The 19130-nt window shown below is 41.0% G+C and overlaps 1 protein-coding gene across 2 annotated transcripts in view; it reads right to left on the reverse strand.

Moving 5' to 3' along the window:
• Positions 1 to 19130, reverse strand: part of SELENOI (selenoprotein I) — a 55515-nt gene that overhangs the window by 13574 nt on the left and 22811 nt on the right. The window contains exons 2-5 of one of the 2 annotated variants that reach the window (XM_063300256.1): positions 7673 to 7736; positions 7220 to 7328; positions 2028 to 2102; positions 489 to 751 (exon numbers count right to left, since the gene is read on the reverse strand). In XM_063300256.1, coding sequence (XP_063156326.1) covers positions 489 to 751; positions 2028 to 2102; positions 7220 to 7328; positions 7673 to 7702 — 477 coding nt within the window. In that variant the 5' untranslated portion in view covers positions 7703 to 7736. Of the gene's footprint in view, positions 1 to 488; positions 752 to 2027; positions 2103 to 7219; positions 7329 to 7672; positions 7742 to 19130 lie in introns of both variants that reach the window. The other variant, XM_063300250.1, reaches the window with a different exon arrangement.

Genomic DNA, 19130 nt, shown 5'->3' on the forward strand with positions numbered 1-19130 from the left:
GAGCAAGTTCATGCTTTCCATTTAAATATGGTTTAAACATGATTATTTCCAACATACTTTATTTTATAAAGCTGTAGGGTTCTATAGTTGATTTTATGCACCTAGACACATAATTATAATTACTAAAAGTGGTGTATTTATCTCTTGCCCAATTCTAATCCAAGTGAAATCATGAAATCATGAGGGAGGTAGGTTGTAATGTCACATAATTTCACACATTGTTCAGAGGATTGTGGCATCAAAAAGTTTGAAAGCTCCAGGGTCAAATCATTTCCACAACTTATCTCAAGCCCTTCTGAAGAAAGCTCACAGAGGTTTATAACATAAATGGAGTTTTAACCAGAGAGTTCTAATAATAAGCCAATGAAACAAATCTAAACCCCAGAGAGTCAAAATAAGCCAGATGCTTGGAGGAAATAAGGGAACCTCTTTGCCCACTGTTAAGGCAACCCTTGGAAGTGAGTGTGGCAAGAGGCTGGCTGACTTACCACCTGGCTGATATCGTAGCCCCAAGGCAAGAAGAGAATCCCTGTATTATACTTCTCCCAGTGGGAAAGGATGAAGGAGAACAAAACCACCCAGAGAAGCAGGTAGAGGACAAAAACGTTGACACCGTTGGGTCCTCGGCCAAAAGTGGAGTACACAGTCACCACAAAGAATGTGCAGGCCCAGCTGTCCAGGCCATGGTCAAAGAGTTCCCCAAGTGGGGAGCTGGACTGGGTGCGACGTGCCTGTTTCCCATCCACGCCATCTGAAGAAAGAGATGTCACAGGGAAAGAGAAGGTTAACTGACTGCTTTCATTTCCATGGACTGGCTGGGATTAAAATTAGAAAAAAAATATACTAAGGAAAGAAATCAAAGCAAAAGGATTTAAGAGCTAAGCTGGTGAGGCTCTGGCAATTCATAAACCAAGGTCCCTTTGCTAGTGACATTGTTGTTAAAAACAGCTGAGAGTACATGAGGTCATATGAGGCAGGAAAAGAGATCTGGTTTAACACTGTGGTTAATTGAATCCCTAAAACATTCCCTCTTCCCTGATGTAAATCCTATTGTTTTCCTCAAATGGCTACTGCCCCATAACTGCTCCCCAACAGGACTCTCAAGGCCTTGTATACTTGCACTCACGTTTAAGCATTCTTGCTGTATTTTTCCTATCCACACAGTACTCACACTTTACTTTGCTAACAGTGGATACTCTTATTTCTTTTTGTAAAAGCCAATCAGAATTAAGTTGCTTGCAGGAGAAAACTAATTACTTAGAACAAATTGCTTGAGGCTTTGCACTTGCATCATTCAGAGCATTGTTTCTCAACCTTGGCAACTTTAAGACGTGTGGATTTCAATTCCCAGAATTCCCCAGCCAGCATAGCTCCCAGCAATTCTGGGAGTTGGAGTCCACACGTCTTAAAGCTGCTAAGGTTGAGAAACACTGTTCCAGAATCTTCTTTCTTGCCCCTGAGAAAACTAAGACGGAGAGGCAACAACATTTCAGAAGTATGTGTGGAATCAACACAGGACTCAAAGCACAAAATAATCAAGGCTGACTGCAATCTTTATTGATATAGTGAGCACCGGAGGGGTCCTCACCAAGATGGCGGGTGCCTCCCATGCAGACAAAAGAAATGGACTGATATTTACACATCACAGAAAAGAAAATGATGTAAGCATACATATTCATATGATGATGCAGGCATATATACATATTCATAAGCAATACATCTCAAGTTACTTTCTGTCCTACTTAGCTACTCTGAAGAAATTTGAATTTGCAACAGAGAACAGAACAGGATCACCAGCCCTTCTCCTCTTTGGGGAAAACATCCTCTCCTATTTCAGCCACAAGCATTGATGGTAAGAGGCATAAGGTAGAATCTGCCTTGCACGTACATTTTGCACCAGACTTACAAGTGTTACAATAGGCAGCTCCTGTATGCAGGGAACTTGGCCCCATTAACATTTCTGCAAATGCTCGTGAATATGTTGCTGATGGTATAAACACAGTATACAGGAAATAAGCAGCTCTTACCTAGAGTGTAAGCCGCAAAATTGAGGAGACCCACTACGACCCACACTTTGTTCGGAACGTGCTTTTGATCTGGTGCTGCAGGAAAGACAGTAATTCTGAAAGTCATTATTTTCTCTAGGAAAACATCTGTCACACAAGAAGAAGGGTACATTTTAGTCATTAAGGTTAGGCTCATCCTATTGCAGGCTTATCCAACCTGGAGCTCTCCTGATGTTTTGGGACCATATTAAGTCGTGGCAGCTGGTTAGCAGCTAGCTGGTCTTGCCTGACCTCAAAAAAGCTAAGTACGTTTGTACCTGGGTTAGTACTTGGGTGAGAGACCACCAGGAAATACTAGGGCTGTAAATTAGGATGGGAAGTTAAAAAACAAACAAACCCCACAGAAGGTGGCAATGGCAAAGAGGCACCATGACGTGGAGAACCTATTCTAATATCATTACCTGCTTGTATCAGCAAGCATTTACCTACCATTGAATTCATAACTGCCACCACCCAATTGTGAAGTGCCATGTATATGTATGACACTGTAAAATATTGATAAATTCAAACTACAATTAAAAGTTGAAATAAGATGCAGATAAAACAAACAGTAGTAAGATCAGTCATTCTGGAGACTGAAAGAAAGGTATTAGCTGCGCAGAAAGGGACATATAAATTTCCTGGTGGGTGGGGCTCCAAAGCCCTGAGGCTGCAATGGAAGAAGCCTTGCTGCTTCTCACAGAGAGTCAGACAGTTCAATAATGTGATTGGCTGTGCTTCTAAATTAATTATGGACCCCTGCCCCTGCCAAATCAAAACTATTTAAGAAAACGCATCCTTCTTCTATTCCTCCTACTTTTGAAATTTTAATCTGTGCATTCCAATTCATTTTCCTTTCCAGCTTCAGAATAGGACAAAAAGGAGGAATTGGATCTTCCCCTACCACTTGGAAGAAGCAGCTCAACTATGAAAACACAAATTTTATCGCAAGTTGCCTTGATAATGTGCCTGAAGTACGCAACCCAGGATTCTCCTGGTGTCTCGGACTGCAAGCCTGATAATTCCTCACCATTTGGCACAGAGCTAATGCTGATGGGAAGTGAAGTCAAAATTATCTGGAAAATACAAGGCTGCCTGCCCCTAGATATAGCCCTTAATAAATAAGCCCACACTTGTCCTTTGAAAGATGTGCAAAGCCCCCTTCTAAAAAAGAAGTGGGTGTGGCCAGAACAAGAATGAATTTTCATTTCATTTCCATTTAATTAAGTGTAGTTATTAATCTTTGGCTGTGCAGTTCATGAACTTCTGCATGAAAATCTTTGGGGGCTGCATGCAATCCATGGAACTCAAGTTATGTGATGGAATGCTTAGCTTTTCAAGATTACCTGGAAGTTTTGCATCTCATTGATATGCAATCTATTACCTCAGATTATTGTTTTATTGCTCTAAAGGTTATAAACCTTCCCAATACTTGAGGAAAAAAATAGCATTTCAGCTACTATAAAATATCAAGATTGTAATTTTTCCCTCAGGTATGAATTTCAGTGCTAACAAATACAAAGGCTGGATTTTCATCAAATTGTATCCATCATTAACTAAGATATGCTTTTCCAGAAAATGCTGATGCCTGAAAAAATTCTGAACACACAGGAGCCAAGATAATGACAATACTTTCCATCCCCAAACTTGTTATAACACAACTTTGACATAATCTGAGGTAATAGATGGCATATCAATGAGATGCAAAACATCCAGCTGACCTTGAAAAGCTAAGCAGGATCATACCTTTCTACCAGGTAATTCTGGGTTCACAGCCTACAACAGTGTTTCTCAACCTTAGCAACTTTAAGATGTGCTGGCTGGGGAATTCTGGGAGTTGAAGTCCACACATCTTAAAGTTGCTAAGGTTGAGAAACACTGGCCTAGACTGTCAAGCCCTAAAAAATAAAGCAAGGAAGAAGACAATGACAAACCATTTTCCTCTTGTTGCCAACAAACAACATGGATATGTTCATGTAGTCATCAGAAATTTAGCTTAAGTTGAGGGAGACGTGACCAATGAGATGCAAAGTAAAACAAAAGTGTTTCTGGAAAATAATTAAGGAAGCCTCACTTACCCTTGGCAAGAATTTAAATCCTTACTCTGTACTTTCAGATAACTGATTTCTGTTACCTATATTTCATTCAGGCTTGTTTAATATTAGTTTTATTAACTAGCTCTGGATGAGTTTTAAATCCCATTTGGGTCAAAGTTCTGTGAGACCGTGTTTTTCAAGAAACATGTGTTTAGGGGGAGAAAAGTACATACTCTTCTTTCATTCTAAGCTGAGTTTGTCCTTTTGGTTAAGAGAAATATAGCCAGGAAGCAGCACCATTATAAAAGTTGTTGTCATATTGGCTGCTAACTGAACAGCAAACAGCAGTGAAAGAAATAAACAACAGGAGATTTTTTTACCCTCGTGAAGATCCTTGTTTTGCAAACAAATATCTGGTCTATTTCTACACAGAGGACAGCTCCTATACTGTTTGCTGATATGCACATCATAAAACAAAGTTTTTATTTTTATTAATTTATTAAATAATTTTTATTAATTTATTAAGTATTTTTATTAATTTATTCAATAGAGTTATATGGCCACCCAACTCATGGTAGTTCCTCTTTCCACTTTTCTTTATAGAGGAGAAGTTCCAGCACACTGATGACTTTTGTTTAAGTGCAACATCTCAAATTATTTCCAACTTTATTATCAATAAACATTGGAAAGGCTATTGGTACAATCTAGCACAATCCAGTGTGTTAAAACAATTCTGTTCCAGAGTTCTCAACTTGAGTTGATTGATTTTTATGGCATGCGTCATGGAGGGTGTTTTCTTTTCTTAATATGGTTTCAACTGTTACTTCTTAATGCATTTTGCTATTATTGCTGTTCTGTTGTACGTTGCCCTGTCTTGGACTGAGGCAACAAAAAACTCAACTGTAAATAAATAAACAAATATCTGCACCTGATAAAAAATAATAAATCCTCCACCTTCCCCCATATGGAAGTAACCTCGTGGCAAACACACACTAATTTGCCCCTCTTCAGAAGTCTGAGCACTCTTTCTGTTACATTTCTTACTATAGTCTAGAACTAGATGGTGTGAAACAGAGTGTAGTTGTTAAGGTTGATCCAGAATGAGGGAAACCCAAGTTCAAGTCTGCCCTCAGCCACAATTGCCTTCCCCAACCAGATTCAATCTGTCCAAATCATTCCTCCCAAGAGAAGCTGCTGATAGCCCCTCATTTTGGTGAGGTGATGGAGGCCAAATGCAGGAAACACTGTTTCTTGACATTGGCTCCAAATGTTTGGAACAGCCTTCCCCTAGATCAGCCTCATCTTTTGGAAGGTTGTTACAACAGAGCTCTTCCAAGGGACTTTGGGGGATTTATGGACATTGCCATTGAGTGTCAAGCCATGGACAAACCGTGCTCCATATATTTTCTCTTATTTTTATTATTATGAATGTTTTAACTTATTGTAGGTTTGTTTTCGTTTGATTATAATTGTTATTAGCCTCCAGATTCAGTGGCATGCAAATTCAATAAATAAATGGATATTACTATGCCAGATTTATACGATTTTCACCAGCTCCCAGTTAATTTCTGGTCCCAGCTTAAAGTATTTGCATTAATCTATAAAGTCCTTCATGGTTTGGGATCACAGTATGTGAAGGAATATTTCTTCCTGTAAATTCCAATGGGTAGTTTAAGATCATCTTCAAAGAGTCTGCTATGGATGTTCTCCCATGGTAACAGTGGTTGGTGACCATCCACTGTGGGCCTTTTCAGTAGTAAGTGGGGCCTACTACTGTAATGCCCTTCCCAATGAAGTCTGCCAGGATCAAACTTTAATTTTTAGGTGCCAGGCAAAGATACAGGTAGTCATCATTTAATGACGGTAATTGGGACCGGAATTTCCATCGTTAAGTGATGTGGTTATAAAGCGTGATGTCACATGACCACATCGCTTTGCGATGGCAATCCCAGCAGTCCCAGTTGCTATTGTTAGGTGAGGATCATGGGTTGTTAAGTGGGGACCTCCTTGAGACATCCTGCCAGCTTTCAACAAGCAAAGTCAATGAGGACACCAGCAGGAAGTTGCAAGTCCTGGGTGGCTCGCAAGCAGAATGGCAGGTGGGTGAGTGCAGCCGGGCACAGGATGGCTGTTGCAGTGCGAGTGTGGCCAGGCAGGGGGTGGCTGCTGTGGAGTGCACGGAGGTGGCTGGTGTGGCTAGACAAGGGGCAGCTGCTGTGGAGTGTGCGCAGGTGACTGATGTGAAGTGAACATGGGTGGGCAGGTGCTATGGAGTGCGGGTGGGGTAGATGCTGTAGGTGAGCACTACCGAGCATGAGATTCCCAAGACCTCACACTCTGTAGCAGGAATCCTCGGGAGAAAAAGTGGCAGGAGCAGAAGCAACTTACAGGAGAGACTTACAACCTTCCCTGCTGGCTTCCCCATTGACTTTGCTTGTGGGAAGCTGGCAGGGAAGGTTGCAAATGGGACTGCGAAGTGGGACAGCTGGAACTTCAAGTACCAGTTGTAAGTACCACTCATTCAGCACTGTCATAACTTCAAACAGTCGCTGAACAAGTGATCTTTAACTGAGGATTACCTGTATTTTCATTCTCTCAGGCATTTTGATCAATTGATGTGCTAATTTTAAATACAGATATTCTGCTGCCTGCTTTTACTGTTTTATATTTGTCATGCATTTTAACTGTGCCTTATCACATATTTTAATTTTCATTTAAAACTTCTATACGTTATTGTGATTTTAGTGTGCTGCAAGCAGCTTGATATATACCTGGTTTTGAAGGACAGCATACACTTCAAAAGTAAGTCTGTAAAAACTAAATCAAATAAATAGAAAGTGTAGGAGCACCACAGCAATAACAAGTAGATCATATTCTAGCAACACACAGGTCCAGTTCACACATAAAGTTCAACCAGGATTATTTTACCCATGGTTTGTGTGGCCTGGCCATAACTAAGTCATACTGAGTGAGTCTGAATATCAAGCAAGGCCAAAATCAAACATACCGTATTATGGTTTCCTGTTAAGTGTGCATTAGAGAGTCAGTATCATAAACATGCATTTCACAACTCTTATCATTCTTGTGGTTATAAATGTGCACACAATTTAAAAACCAAATGAAACACCAAAGTCTTACCAGAAGCATAAAAGTCAGGGTCAAAATATGCCATGAGAAAGAAGTTGAAGACAAGCAGCAGGAAGCCACTAAATGTTATCAAATTTGGGGCCAGCCACTTAGGGAAAATCTAGGAGAAAGCAAGTAAAAACACATGCAGAAAGCTCACATTAATGGACAGAGTAATTTCCATCAAGGGTAATTAACAAAGAAGAAAATAACTATTTATTTGGCATAAGCCTTTTTTTCCTTATTGTTGTGCAGCAATAGAAAAAAATCCAGTCCACAAGGTGACTGCATGTCCAAATGATCAAGTCTTCTGACGAAGGGAATCTCCTGTGTTAGTCACAGACAGGAAGAGGTTATATCAATGCCAAATGCCTCATGAGATTTTTCCACTGACAGAGAGGTTAACCAAGTCCAAGTCTAGGACAGAATACACCCTCAAATAGGGTGGACAGGAGGTTTACTCACCTTCACTACAGTGTTCCAGAATGGATGCATGACATACAGGGAGAGAGGGTTGTTGTCCACAGCACTGTACTATAAAGGAAGCCAAGAGAATAAAGAGGATCAGCTGAAAGCCTCAGAAAGTTCTTCCAGCAAGTTGACAAGTACGATATCTGCATTCACATCCCCTCACATTTCTCCAGAATCAAGCAACAGGTTGTTCCATGGAAGTGGGAAGCTTCTGCATGTTCTCTTTGACAAACATTTCTGGAGAGGCATTCACCGATGCTCTTTGTACCTGAGAACTGCATCTCAGAGCCAGGTTTCATAAAACTCAATGGCTGCATGGTACCACTCAGAACATAAATGTCTATAAACACTTTTTAATTTCACAACCTCAGGGTGAAGGAGAAAGAACATCTCTAGCAAGATCATGGCTGTGTCTATTCCACAAGGTCAACAACAGGGCAGATAGAGTACCGGCAGCAAGGGTGAGGAAGAAGGCCATATTATAGATCATAAGTGGGTTGGCCTTTAGGTGTGGAACATAGTGTCACTCACAACTCAATGCAGCAGATGTGACTGCCTGCTAATGCTCATGTAGCTGCTTGTCCTACAGCAAAATTTAGAATTTGGCTAAACATCCATATACTTAACTCACATCAAAATAATTTCAAATTGTCAATCAAGCTTGCAGATTACCATTTTGCTTGCTTTCCTTTTCTCTCTGATGAATAAGGATTGCTTCCAGACAAATAGGAAGGGCTATGTTTGAAAATTGGGTAAAAAGATTTTGCTGGGTAAAAAGAACTGCTCTTTCCTTTCCAAGTTACTGATGCTTCGTGCAGAATGTGGCAATGGGCATGAAACTGACTCAGGAAATTAATTTTCATTCATTCAAAGAATGTGTTATTTACATGTGGCTATGTTCATCAAGGGGTTACCTGTGAGTTCACTACATGAGTTGTGAGCTTGCATAAAACCCTTTCTGGACAGTAGACAATGAAGCTTAACACACATACATGATCCTGCTATGTTGCCTCAGGGTGGTGGTGGTGGTGGTATGTTCCTGGATGGGATGAGAGAAGCACTCTGGGAATTTATGTCAAGACTGTAGATTCCCACTGGGGTCACCCAAGATGTGAAGGTCATCCCAGTTGCCCAACTAAAGCAAGCAGGCACCTATACTGGGCAGCAGCAGTATAGGAAGATGCTGAAGGCAGATGACCACTTTAGAGACAATGACAAAAGCATAATTGCAAACTCTGCTGGGGAAGTCAATGGCAAATAATTCCTGCCTTTTACCACCCCACCCCAATAGATGAGATAAAGCAATTAATAATATAGTGCCAATTATAGGTCCCTGAAGTTGAATGGCACTTCACATGCTGTTGAGGAAAAGCTGGGGATCTTTCAGAGTTCTGACAAGGTTTATGATGTGGCTAGATTTAAGTCTTCCAAATTTCTAGTTGCTGATGTTATCATGCAGGAAAAGCTGCAAAGACGGAATTACAGTGGGAACATGGAATGTAAGAAGTATGAACATATGAAAGCAAAATACAGTGAAAGCTGAAATGAATTGATTACACACTGACATCTTGGACATCAGTGAATTGAAATCAGACTGAAAACAGTCATACTGTTGATTATTCAGGATACAAAAAAAAAACAAAAAAACAGCATTGCTTTCATAGTCAGGAAGGATATAGCAAAGACAGCACATAGTTATAACGCAATCAATGACCAAGTACTGTCAATTAGACTTGAGGAACAACTCTTTAATATGACAGTTATCCAGGTTTATGCTCTAACTACTGATGCAGAGGAAGAGGAGGTTTACCAGTTTTACGATCAAATTCAGTCTGAAACTGACCTAACATGTAAGCAAAATGTCCTGCTTGTGGTTGGTGACTGGAATGCCAAAGTTGGAAATATTAAGGAAGAAAATGTAGTTGGACTGTATAGTCTAGGAAACAGAAATGAAGAGGAAAACAATTTATCTGCTTCTGCCAATCTAATGATTCCTAAATCGCTAACACATTTCTCAAACAATGAAAACTATGCCTACATACATGGACACCAACAGACAGACCACACAGAAATCAAATCAACTATATTATTGGCCCAAGGAGGTAGAAGAACTAAGACATGGCCAGAGGCTGACTGTGGAACAGATCACAAGGTACTCAAGTGCAAATTCCAAGTCAAATTAAAGTAGAAGAACCAAAGTTTCTATAATATCATAATCAACCATAACATCAGCAACACTTCCAGGTTTTGAGTCTCATTGACAGGGAACCAGAGGAACTATAGAATGAAATCAGTGTTGTTGTTAAGCATAAATGTGAAAAGAGTCTGCCAAAGACCAAGAAACAGAAGAAAGCAAACTGGGTGTCAGAACAGATAGTGGAAATTGTCAAGAAGATAAGAGAAGCCAAAGCCAAAAGGACAACGATTTCAGGAAGGAAGTTAACAAAGAATTTCAGTGTGCTCTTAGAAGAGACAAGGAAACATTTACAATATCTGCCTCAACTTGGTATGCTAAAGGACACCACTGGACAGATAGTAACTGCTTCAAAGAGGATCAAATAAAAACGGACAGAGTATATTGAAATTGTATACATTAGCAATGTTAACATCCAACATACCTTAGAAGTAATTCCCTATGTACAAGAACTTCTTGTATTAGAAGAGTGAAGTTAGGTTAACATTCTGGTCATTACCAAGTCGATGGAATATCTACAGAAATATTTGAAAGCATCAGAAGAAGAACCAGTAAAGGCTCCAACCAAATTATCCCAACAAATCTAGAGAATGACATAGTGGCCAATAGATTAGAAGTGATTAGACTACATACCAATATCAAAGAAAGGAGACTTAACAGAGTGTGCAGAGTATCCTTAATTTTACATGCTAGCAAAATAATGCTTAGGATCACCCAACACAGATTAGAGCCCTACATGAAAAGGAAAATGCCAGATGTTCAAGCTGGTTTTAAAAAAGGCTGAAGAACAAGAGACATTATTACTGAAGCATGCTAGATAATTGAGAAAGCCAAAAAATACCCCCACACACACACAAAAGCCCAAAGCCCAGTATGTGCTTCATTTACTACAGAAAGGCCTTTCTTTATGTTGTCCATGTCAAGCTGCGGAATGCCCATAGAAAAATGGGAATTCAGAACATCTCATTCTCCTTATGAGAAATTTATACACAGAATAGCAAGCCACCATCAGGATAGATCATGGCAAAACAGATGGACTCCAAGTTGGCAAAGGAGTGAGACAAGACTCTCTCCTTGCTCATTCAACATATGCTGAATATGTATTGGGGGAGGCTGGACCGAAAGAAAATGACTGTGGCAAAGGAAGAAACATCAATAACTGCTATGGTGAAAATACAAATGATCTGCAAGATCTAGTGATGAAAGCCAAGGAGCACAGTGAAAAAAAAATAGATTAAAATTAAACATAAAGATCAAACCAATGGCAACAGGTATAACAACCAACCTTAGAATAGACAATGAAGATACTGTACTGAGGGATACTTTTTGCCATTTAAGATCAATTATCAGCAGTGGCGCTGCAGGTTAAACCGCTGAGCTGCTGAGCTTGCCGATCAGAAGGTCGGCGGTTCTAATCCGCGTGACGGGGTGAGCTCCCGTTGCTAGTCCCAGCTCCTGCCAACCTAGCAGTTCAAAAACATGCAAATGTGAGTAGATTAATAGGTACCACTTCGGCCGGCAGGTAACGGCGTTCCGTTTAGTCATGCCGGCCACATGACCACGGACGTGTCTACGGACAATGCCGGCTCTTCGGCTTTGAAACGGAGATGAGCACCGCCCCCTAGAGTCAGACACGACTGGACTTAATGTCAAGGGAAACCTTTACCTTTACCTATCAGCAGTATAGAAATCAGCAATAAAAAAAATGCCACAGCCTAGCACTTTGTAAGGTAGCCATGAAGGCTCTGGAAAAGATATTCAAATGCTGTGATGTGTCTATACCTACAAAGATCAGAATCATGCAAGGAGTAGTTTTCCTGCGACACTCTATGGAAGCAAAAACTGGACACTGAAGAAGTAGGACGGAAAGAGTGCTGTACTCATGCTTTTGAATGTTGGTGTTGGAGAAGACTCCTGAGAATACCATGGACAGGCAAGAAAACAAACAAATGGAATGCAGAACAAATCAATCCAGAGTTCTTACTCAAGGCACAAATGACCAGGCTCAAGTCATCATATTTTGGACACACCATGAAAATTCAGTTCCCATTTTATTTTATTTTTTTATCCTGCCTTTATTATTTTTATAAATAACTCAAGGTGGTGAACATATCTAATACTCCTTCCTCCTATTTTCCCCACAACAGCAACCCTGTGAGGTGAGCTGGGCTGAGAGAGGGTGACTGGCCCAAGGTCACCCAGCCAGCTTTCATGCCTAAGACCGGACTAGAACTCACAGTCTCCTGGTTTCTAGCCCAGCACCTTAACCACTAGACCAAACTGGCTTAAGTCCTGGAAAGATGGAAGGAAAAAGATCAAGAGGATGACCAGCAGCAAGGTGGATGGACTTAATTACAGCTGAGGTGATAGCACATAATCAACCAATAATCAAGAGCTTAACAGAATTGTTTGGCAGGCCTCTAACATGTATATAGGCAAGGCTTCCACAACACTCCTTGTTCCCATGTCCAAGATAGCTGATCCAAAGAAGCAATGAGACCAACCCTGAGACCAAACAATATTTGGTGGGAAGGCTGCATCGAGAGTGGAATGGAAATAACACTCAAGTAAGAGGTGCATCTAAAGACAGGCGAAGTGGTGATATTTGAGCCTCCGTAGGAGTTAGAAATGACACAGGAACTGATTTTTGCTAGAGAGGAGGTCTTATGTACAATCGTATGAATCTTGCAGAATTATGGCTATGGAAGGAAGTAGCTCCCTACTGGCATCTATCACTATGGCTGTGAATGGGTAACTTGTGAGAGAAGAATAAAATTCTCTGGAGGTTGGGGTGGGGTTGTTTATTTATGTGTTTATTTATGACATTTGTACCCTATCAGAATCTCAAGAATCTTGGTGATTTTACATGTTTGGAAACATCACAACATCCATGGTCCAATACGATTCAAAAAACATAAAACACACAAACCATAAAATCTGAAAACAATCCCAAAAAACAAGTGTTAAGTCCCAAATGCTCTCTGGAAAAGCTCTGTCTTCGATTACTTCCAGAAAGTGGCTAGAGTTGGGTCTAATCTAACTTGCAATCGGAGGCTGTTCCAGAGGGCCAGTGCTGCTATGGAAAAGCAGCACCTCTATGCCTAACCCTGTATCTCCTGAAAGGGGAAGGAACAGGTACAGGGAAACCATCATCTGCTTTCTTGACAAGTTCAAATAGTTCAGGCTGATTCTAGTGGACAAATGTCGCCCTGAAGATAACTTGGTGCCAGGCCATAAAGGACTTTATCAGTTAACACAAGCACTTTTAACTGCACTTAGAAGCCCGTAGGAAGTCAAGGCACAAGCAGAATGTTTTCCCACCAGCAGGTACCAGATAGTACATGAGCTGCTGGGTTTTGAATCAATTGAAGCTTTCAAGTGGTCTTTAAAGGCAGCCCCATGTAGAATGCATTGCAGTAGTCTGAGTAATGATGAAGACATGAGTCACTGTAACAAGCTTGAATCACTTTAGGAACAGAAGGGTTTGAGTTATGGCCCTCTATTAGAGAAGGATGGAAGTGATTGATTTCATCATGAAACGAGAGCACCTCAAAAATTTGGCAAAGGTCCAATATAAATCTAAGCCCATTATCTTCTTAGAAAAGGTAAAGTACCTAGGAACACAGACTGGCAGCCTTTGATTGAGATAGGAGTGAGATAAAGGACAACAGCAAGGGATGAAGTTTGATGCTGTAAGCCCCGTTTGCTCACTATTGTATGAAGCTTTTGAACCTTGTCCAGAGTGTTACTGGTCTTATCACTGAACGATCCATCCTTATTAATGGGGAGATCCTCAGTGTCAGTCCACTGGAGTGGAATCAGGCACAGCAAGACAAGGTGATGGAATGCTCCATAACTTCGCCTGCCAAGTCAGCTGCATAACTATATTTAATTCTTGCTTGGCAAAATGTGCTGCTTCCCTTTGAAGAAAACTGGACTGTTGTTCTCTGGCAAATGACACAAAAATTGTGACAAATTATCCCATAAACATATTATATTATTTCACCACACTGGCTTGATAGTTGCCCCTATGGAAGGAGAGAGCCCCTGAAGAATTCAATCTGTTTCAGTCAGTCTGTCTTCCTAGGTACTTTACCTTTCCTAAGAAGATAGTGGGCTTAGATTAATATTGGACCTTTGCCAATGTATCTCACTATAACTTGCATTCTGTGAGTACAGAATGTTACTGATGGTTGGATACCTGATTCCAACAGAAGAGGGTATCTGTAGCCCAGGGTTAAACTGTGGAGTCCTTGGTGCTCTCTGAGCTTGGTTGTTTGCTTGCAGACATTTCATTACCCAACAAGGCAACTCACTGATGCTACCTAGTTGGGTAATAAAAGACAACCAAAGCTCAGAGCTTTGAGAACCCCACAGATACCTGATTGTAATGCCTCTACTGTAATAGTTAAGTTGCTGGATGTTGGGAGCAAGAAACAGAATCCCTTTTCCTTTAGTCAGTTAAGATTCTTGATGTGGTGAGAAGTCAACATCGTAGAAACTGGGTTGGCTCAGATATCTCTTGCTATCTTCAAGCTTGACAAGAATAACTGAAGCAGTGGTGTTTTGGACTAACTGGTATACACCATGTCTGTAAAGAAGATGTCTGAACCTCAGGGCCAAAAGGGTATGCCATCCTTCCAACATGTAGGCTTTCTGAAATAGAACTGGGTGTTTGGTCTCTAAACTGAGCTTCAGGTCACAATGTCAAAGGAGATATCAAACAGAATGAGACATCAGAGGTCTGTTTTTCAGGTTCAATTAGGTTAGCATGAACTCCATTAGGGGTGATTTGGGCAGAGTGAATGCCTCAACAGCAGTGGACAAAATCTGAAGCTGAGTAGCCTCAATAGACACAATCCTATCTGACTGACAGGAAAATTGTGATCTTTGGGCAAGTGGCCATGCTAGGCTGGAGCTTTAATGTAAGATTTGCCTCAAGGAACATTTTGGAGGAGAGAAAAATCCCAGGGATGAGAGAGTGACACTTGCAAAAGTTGCCTATCACATAGTTAGTTCAAAGCATGATTAAATGAGAGAATTCAAGAAGAATATGGAGTGGAAAGCTTATCATATTCTATTTGGATACAATAGTCCCCAAGATACTGAGGACCCATGCTTTATCGGTAATGACCCTCCCCAACCCCCAGGATTGGACTTGGAAAATAACTGACATCCAATGCAGCTTTCACAATATAGGTGTTATTCTGCTGCATCAGCTACCACCTCTCAGCAGGTCTCAAGCTTCCGAATCGTTGTCAAGGGCAAACCCATGCAGAGGGAACTGCCTACAGTCTGTTGTATATGTTGATCTGTTGAAGGGAGTACAGATTTACTGATTGGAAATATGAAAGACTTGATGCTGAAAAGGCCAATGATATACAGGTAGTCCTCGGGTTACAACCATCTGTTCAGCGAACATTCAAAGTTACGACAGTGCTGAATGAAGGGACCTATGACTAGTACTCAAAGTTCTGGCCGTTGCAACACCCCTGCAGTCACGCGAACAATATTTGGATACCTGGCAACCAGCTCGCACTTACAACCAGTTGCAGCAATCCTTGGCCATGTGATTGCCATTTGCAACCTTCCCTCCCAGCTTCCCCCAGGGAAGTCAGTGGGAAGCCAGCAAGGAAGGTCTCAAGTTGCTGGGGTAAGTCTCCCTCCTACCTTTCTTTGCTTGCATGCACTGCGCCCTCCTTCCACCCTTCACTTGCACACACCTCACGCCTTCTTTCCCTGGCCTCCCTGTACTCGCATACCTGTACGCACCCTGTGCCCTCTTTCCCCAGTCTCTCTGCGATTGTACACGCATGCATATACCCCACACCCTCTTTCCACAGCCTCCCCATGATTGCACACAAGTACCCTGTGCCCTTTTTCCCTGGCCTCCCTGCAATCACACATACCCTGCACCTTCTTTCCACAGCCTCCCTGCAATTGCACACACACACAAACACCCTGTGCCCTCTTTCCCCAGCCTCCCTGCAATTGCATGCACCCTGCATCCTCATACCCCAGGGTTTCTGAGCTTGTGCCACACCAAGCACCCCCTCCCCTGACTTGAGTGCAGCCTGCACCAGGCCTCTGCCACCCCTTTGCAGCAATCCTGCGCTGCTTACCTGGGACTCCCTCCACTTCCGTTTAATGCTATGATGACAACCAGGACTGCCTGGATTGCCTTTGCTAAGTGATGCAGTCACATCACGCTTTACGATCGCATCTCCTAGTGATACAATTCCGGTCCCAACTGCAGTCATAACTCAAGGGCTACCTGTACTCTAGAATAATAGTATGGCATGCAACATACTAAAATCATGGAAAGATGCCCTTTAGAAGTGATCATCCTTTGGAAATAAAGTAGGCATAAAATGACCAGCAATATTCTTGGACAGCTGAAGGGGAAAGTCTTGATTTCCACTACCCCAATAGATAAAACGATGTTCCAGAGGAATTCCTACTGAGAATCTGTTCTGAATTTCCCCTTCCAAGATTGACTCCCCTGTCTGAACAGGAACGGGTGAAGACTGGATGGTATGAACTGGAGAATCCATCAACAATGGAGAGGAAGCTGAGACTGGAGTTCGAATTGGGAAGTAACATACCCTTTTCTATGTTTTCTTTTTCCCTGCTTGGAATTAGTCAGGGTAGCTCTTAGGAGGCTTTCAACTATTAATGACTACTAACTTTTTGGTGCTAATAATGGCACAACAGAGACCACATCTGTGGGTAATGCAGAATTCAACTGTTCTTTTAAGAACATGAGGGAGCTGTCATACAATTTTTGGGACATGAGTTTAGACAAAGAAGCGGTGGCTACGAACACTTCAGCATCTGTTGTCCTTAAAGTTTGATTCCTACTGCACAACTGTTAACAGAGAGCAAGAAAGAGCGCAGACACAATGTACAACTCAGTGATCTGGGAAAAGAATGTTCTGCAGGGGTGGTTTGGCAGTGTCCAGAAGGAAATCCTCTGAAGTGGTTCAAGCATTAAAGGCATCGCTTGGCCCCAGATAGAACAGTTTCTTCTGAAACACAATGTCCAACCTACTCTGAACCAGTTTCCATTCTGAAGATTTATTTCCAGAAACCACTGAACCATCCCTGGAATGGTTTAGAGAAGGTTCAGCACTGGCCAGAGGTGGAAGGGAAGGTTTCAGACTTGTATGAAATGTTACATTCCCAAATCAATGAGTTTTATTCATGCCAAAAGAAAAACCTTACTGTATATGCCCATCTGAGGGGGACATTTGCTCACACAATCCTGGTACTTGTGAAATGGGACCCTTATAGCCGTATCATGGAATGATGGATGCCTGAAATGAGAGAACAAGCTGTCCTGGCAAAAGCTGTATGAAGATTTGAAGAAGAATTAAGGGATAATAAAAAAATAAGAAAAGATGAAGAAGTAAAAAATAAAGAATGTTGATAAAGAAGGATGGTCAGATCAAGGACGGATATACTAATGCTGTGGCAAAAAAAAAAAAAAAAGAGCCTGCAGAGGTTAAGAAACTGCAGCTGGAGCTGCCCACAATGGCATGGAGAGAAGAACTCCCACCAAAGACTTCTGAAAGTTGTATAAGGTTTCAAACAGGACATCTTTGCACAATAGTGATAATTATTTTTGTTCTTTACTGTTGTTTCAGTGATTCACACACATGGATTATATTCCTGTACAGAACCCTTTTTGAAGAACAAAAATAATTATCACTATTGTGCAAAAATAGAGATGTTACATACGTTTGTATATTATAAAATACAATCTTTATATTTTATACAGGTGTCAGAACTTGAGCTTTTAAAAATAAATTTAATTAAATTCCACAGATGCCCGAATCCTTATTTGCAAAGTTGATATACACCAGACAGTAGAACACAAATTTTAAAATGTTTAGAGCCTATGGCTATATAAGAGGTTTCCATGAAATTTTGCAAAAATTTAACTTCAAGACAGACTGACCCAACCTGGAAAAGGGAAAAATACAGATCCACCAATGGTAAACAACATTCCATTGTTGCCTTAAGGACAAGCCAGAGGTGATCAATTGTACCTCCCTTGCTACACAGGAGCTAATGACAATGGAGTTCCAGTGCCTTGTTGACTGATTTCTTAGGACATTAAAAGGCACTAAAGAAGCCATCCAGGCTCTGTAATCTAAAGAAAGGCAGGTCAGAAATACAGCACAGCAAATTGCCATTTATATTCCTATGATTGATTATGTGCCATCACGTTGGTGTCAATTCTTAGCGATCACATAGATTTTCTCCTAACCTGGTCCTTCCTATATACTATATTCCCATAGTAATACAAAAAGCCTTCTATGGCAGAAAGTTGAGATATGTCAAAATAATGATCTTAAGGAATGCATTCTGCAGTTGTGTTCAAATGCTAGCTTCAGTTTTCTAGGTTCTAGAAATATTATTCTAGAATACTGGCAATGATTTTAATAGGACTACACCACCTGATCCAACCCCATTTTTGCCCAATGGAAACTTCCAGGTCTGTTGCTTGTTTTGTCTAAGTCAGTGTTTCTCAGCCTTGGTAGCTTGAAGATGTGTGGACTTCAACTCCCAGAACTGAATTTTGAATTGAAACACAGGTCTACGTAGTCCCCAGCTCCCAAGCAGCCTTACTGCAGCAACCTCCTATGTGGCAGTGACAAGCTGCTTATACTCTCACTTGGAAAAAAGGGTTATCAGACAGTAACAAAAGGTTGCAATCATTGTGTTAATGTGCTCTCTCCTCTAACTACACATCTTTTATTCAATATCAATCTCCCCAACACCACAAATAAATTATTCTGTTTTGAATGGGATTCAATTTTTCTGCCTTTCAGAGAACGTTGCTTTGCAATCTAGAGCCATTCAAGAGATGGATACTGTTAGCCAGAAAGTAATTTTGGCCACATAACAACAACATCTTTTAAATGGGTAGTTTTTGTTATGCCTTTTGCATCATGTACAGAAACCTTTGAGACTTATTGCTATTCCATTCACTTGGCCTATTCAATTGCAGCTTCACGTCATTTCCAAACACAGAACATCCAACAGATTCGGGAGACAATGATTCCAGTTAATGGTGTGGGATATTTGACAGATTGTTTAGGTCTCATTATCTTTCCCTTTAGAGGATGCAAAAGAGAGCAGTCTAATAGTTGGGCTAGGCAGAAAGGATTTTCTCATGCTGAATATATGATTATGAACAATGGATCAAATCTTGTAAAAGCACATCCAGATATTCAACTATTGTACCCCACT

This window comes from Candoia aspera, chromosome 1 (genome assembly GCF_035149785.1).
Source record: "Candoia aspera isolate rCanAsp1 chromosome 1, rCanAsp1.hap2, whole genome shotgun sequence".
NCBI lineage: Eukaryota > Metazoa > Chordata > Lepidosauria > Squamata > Boidae > Candoia > Candoia aspera.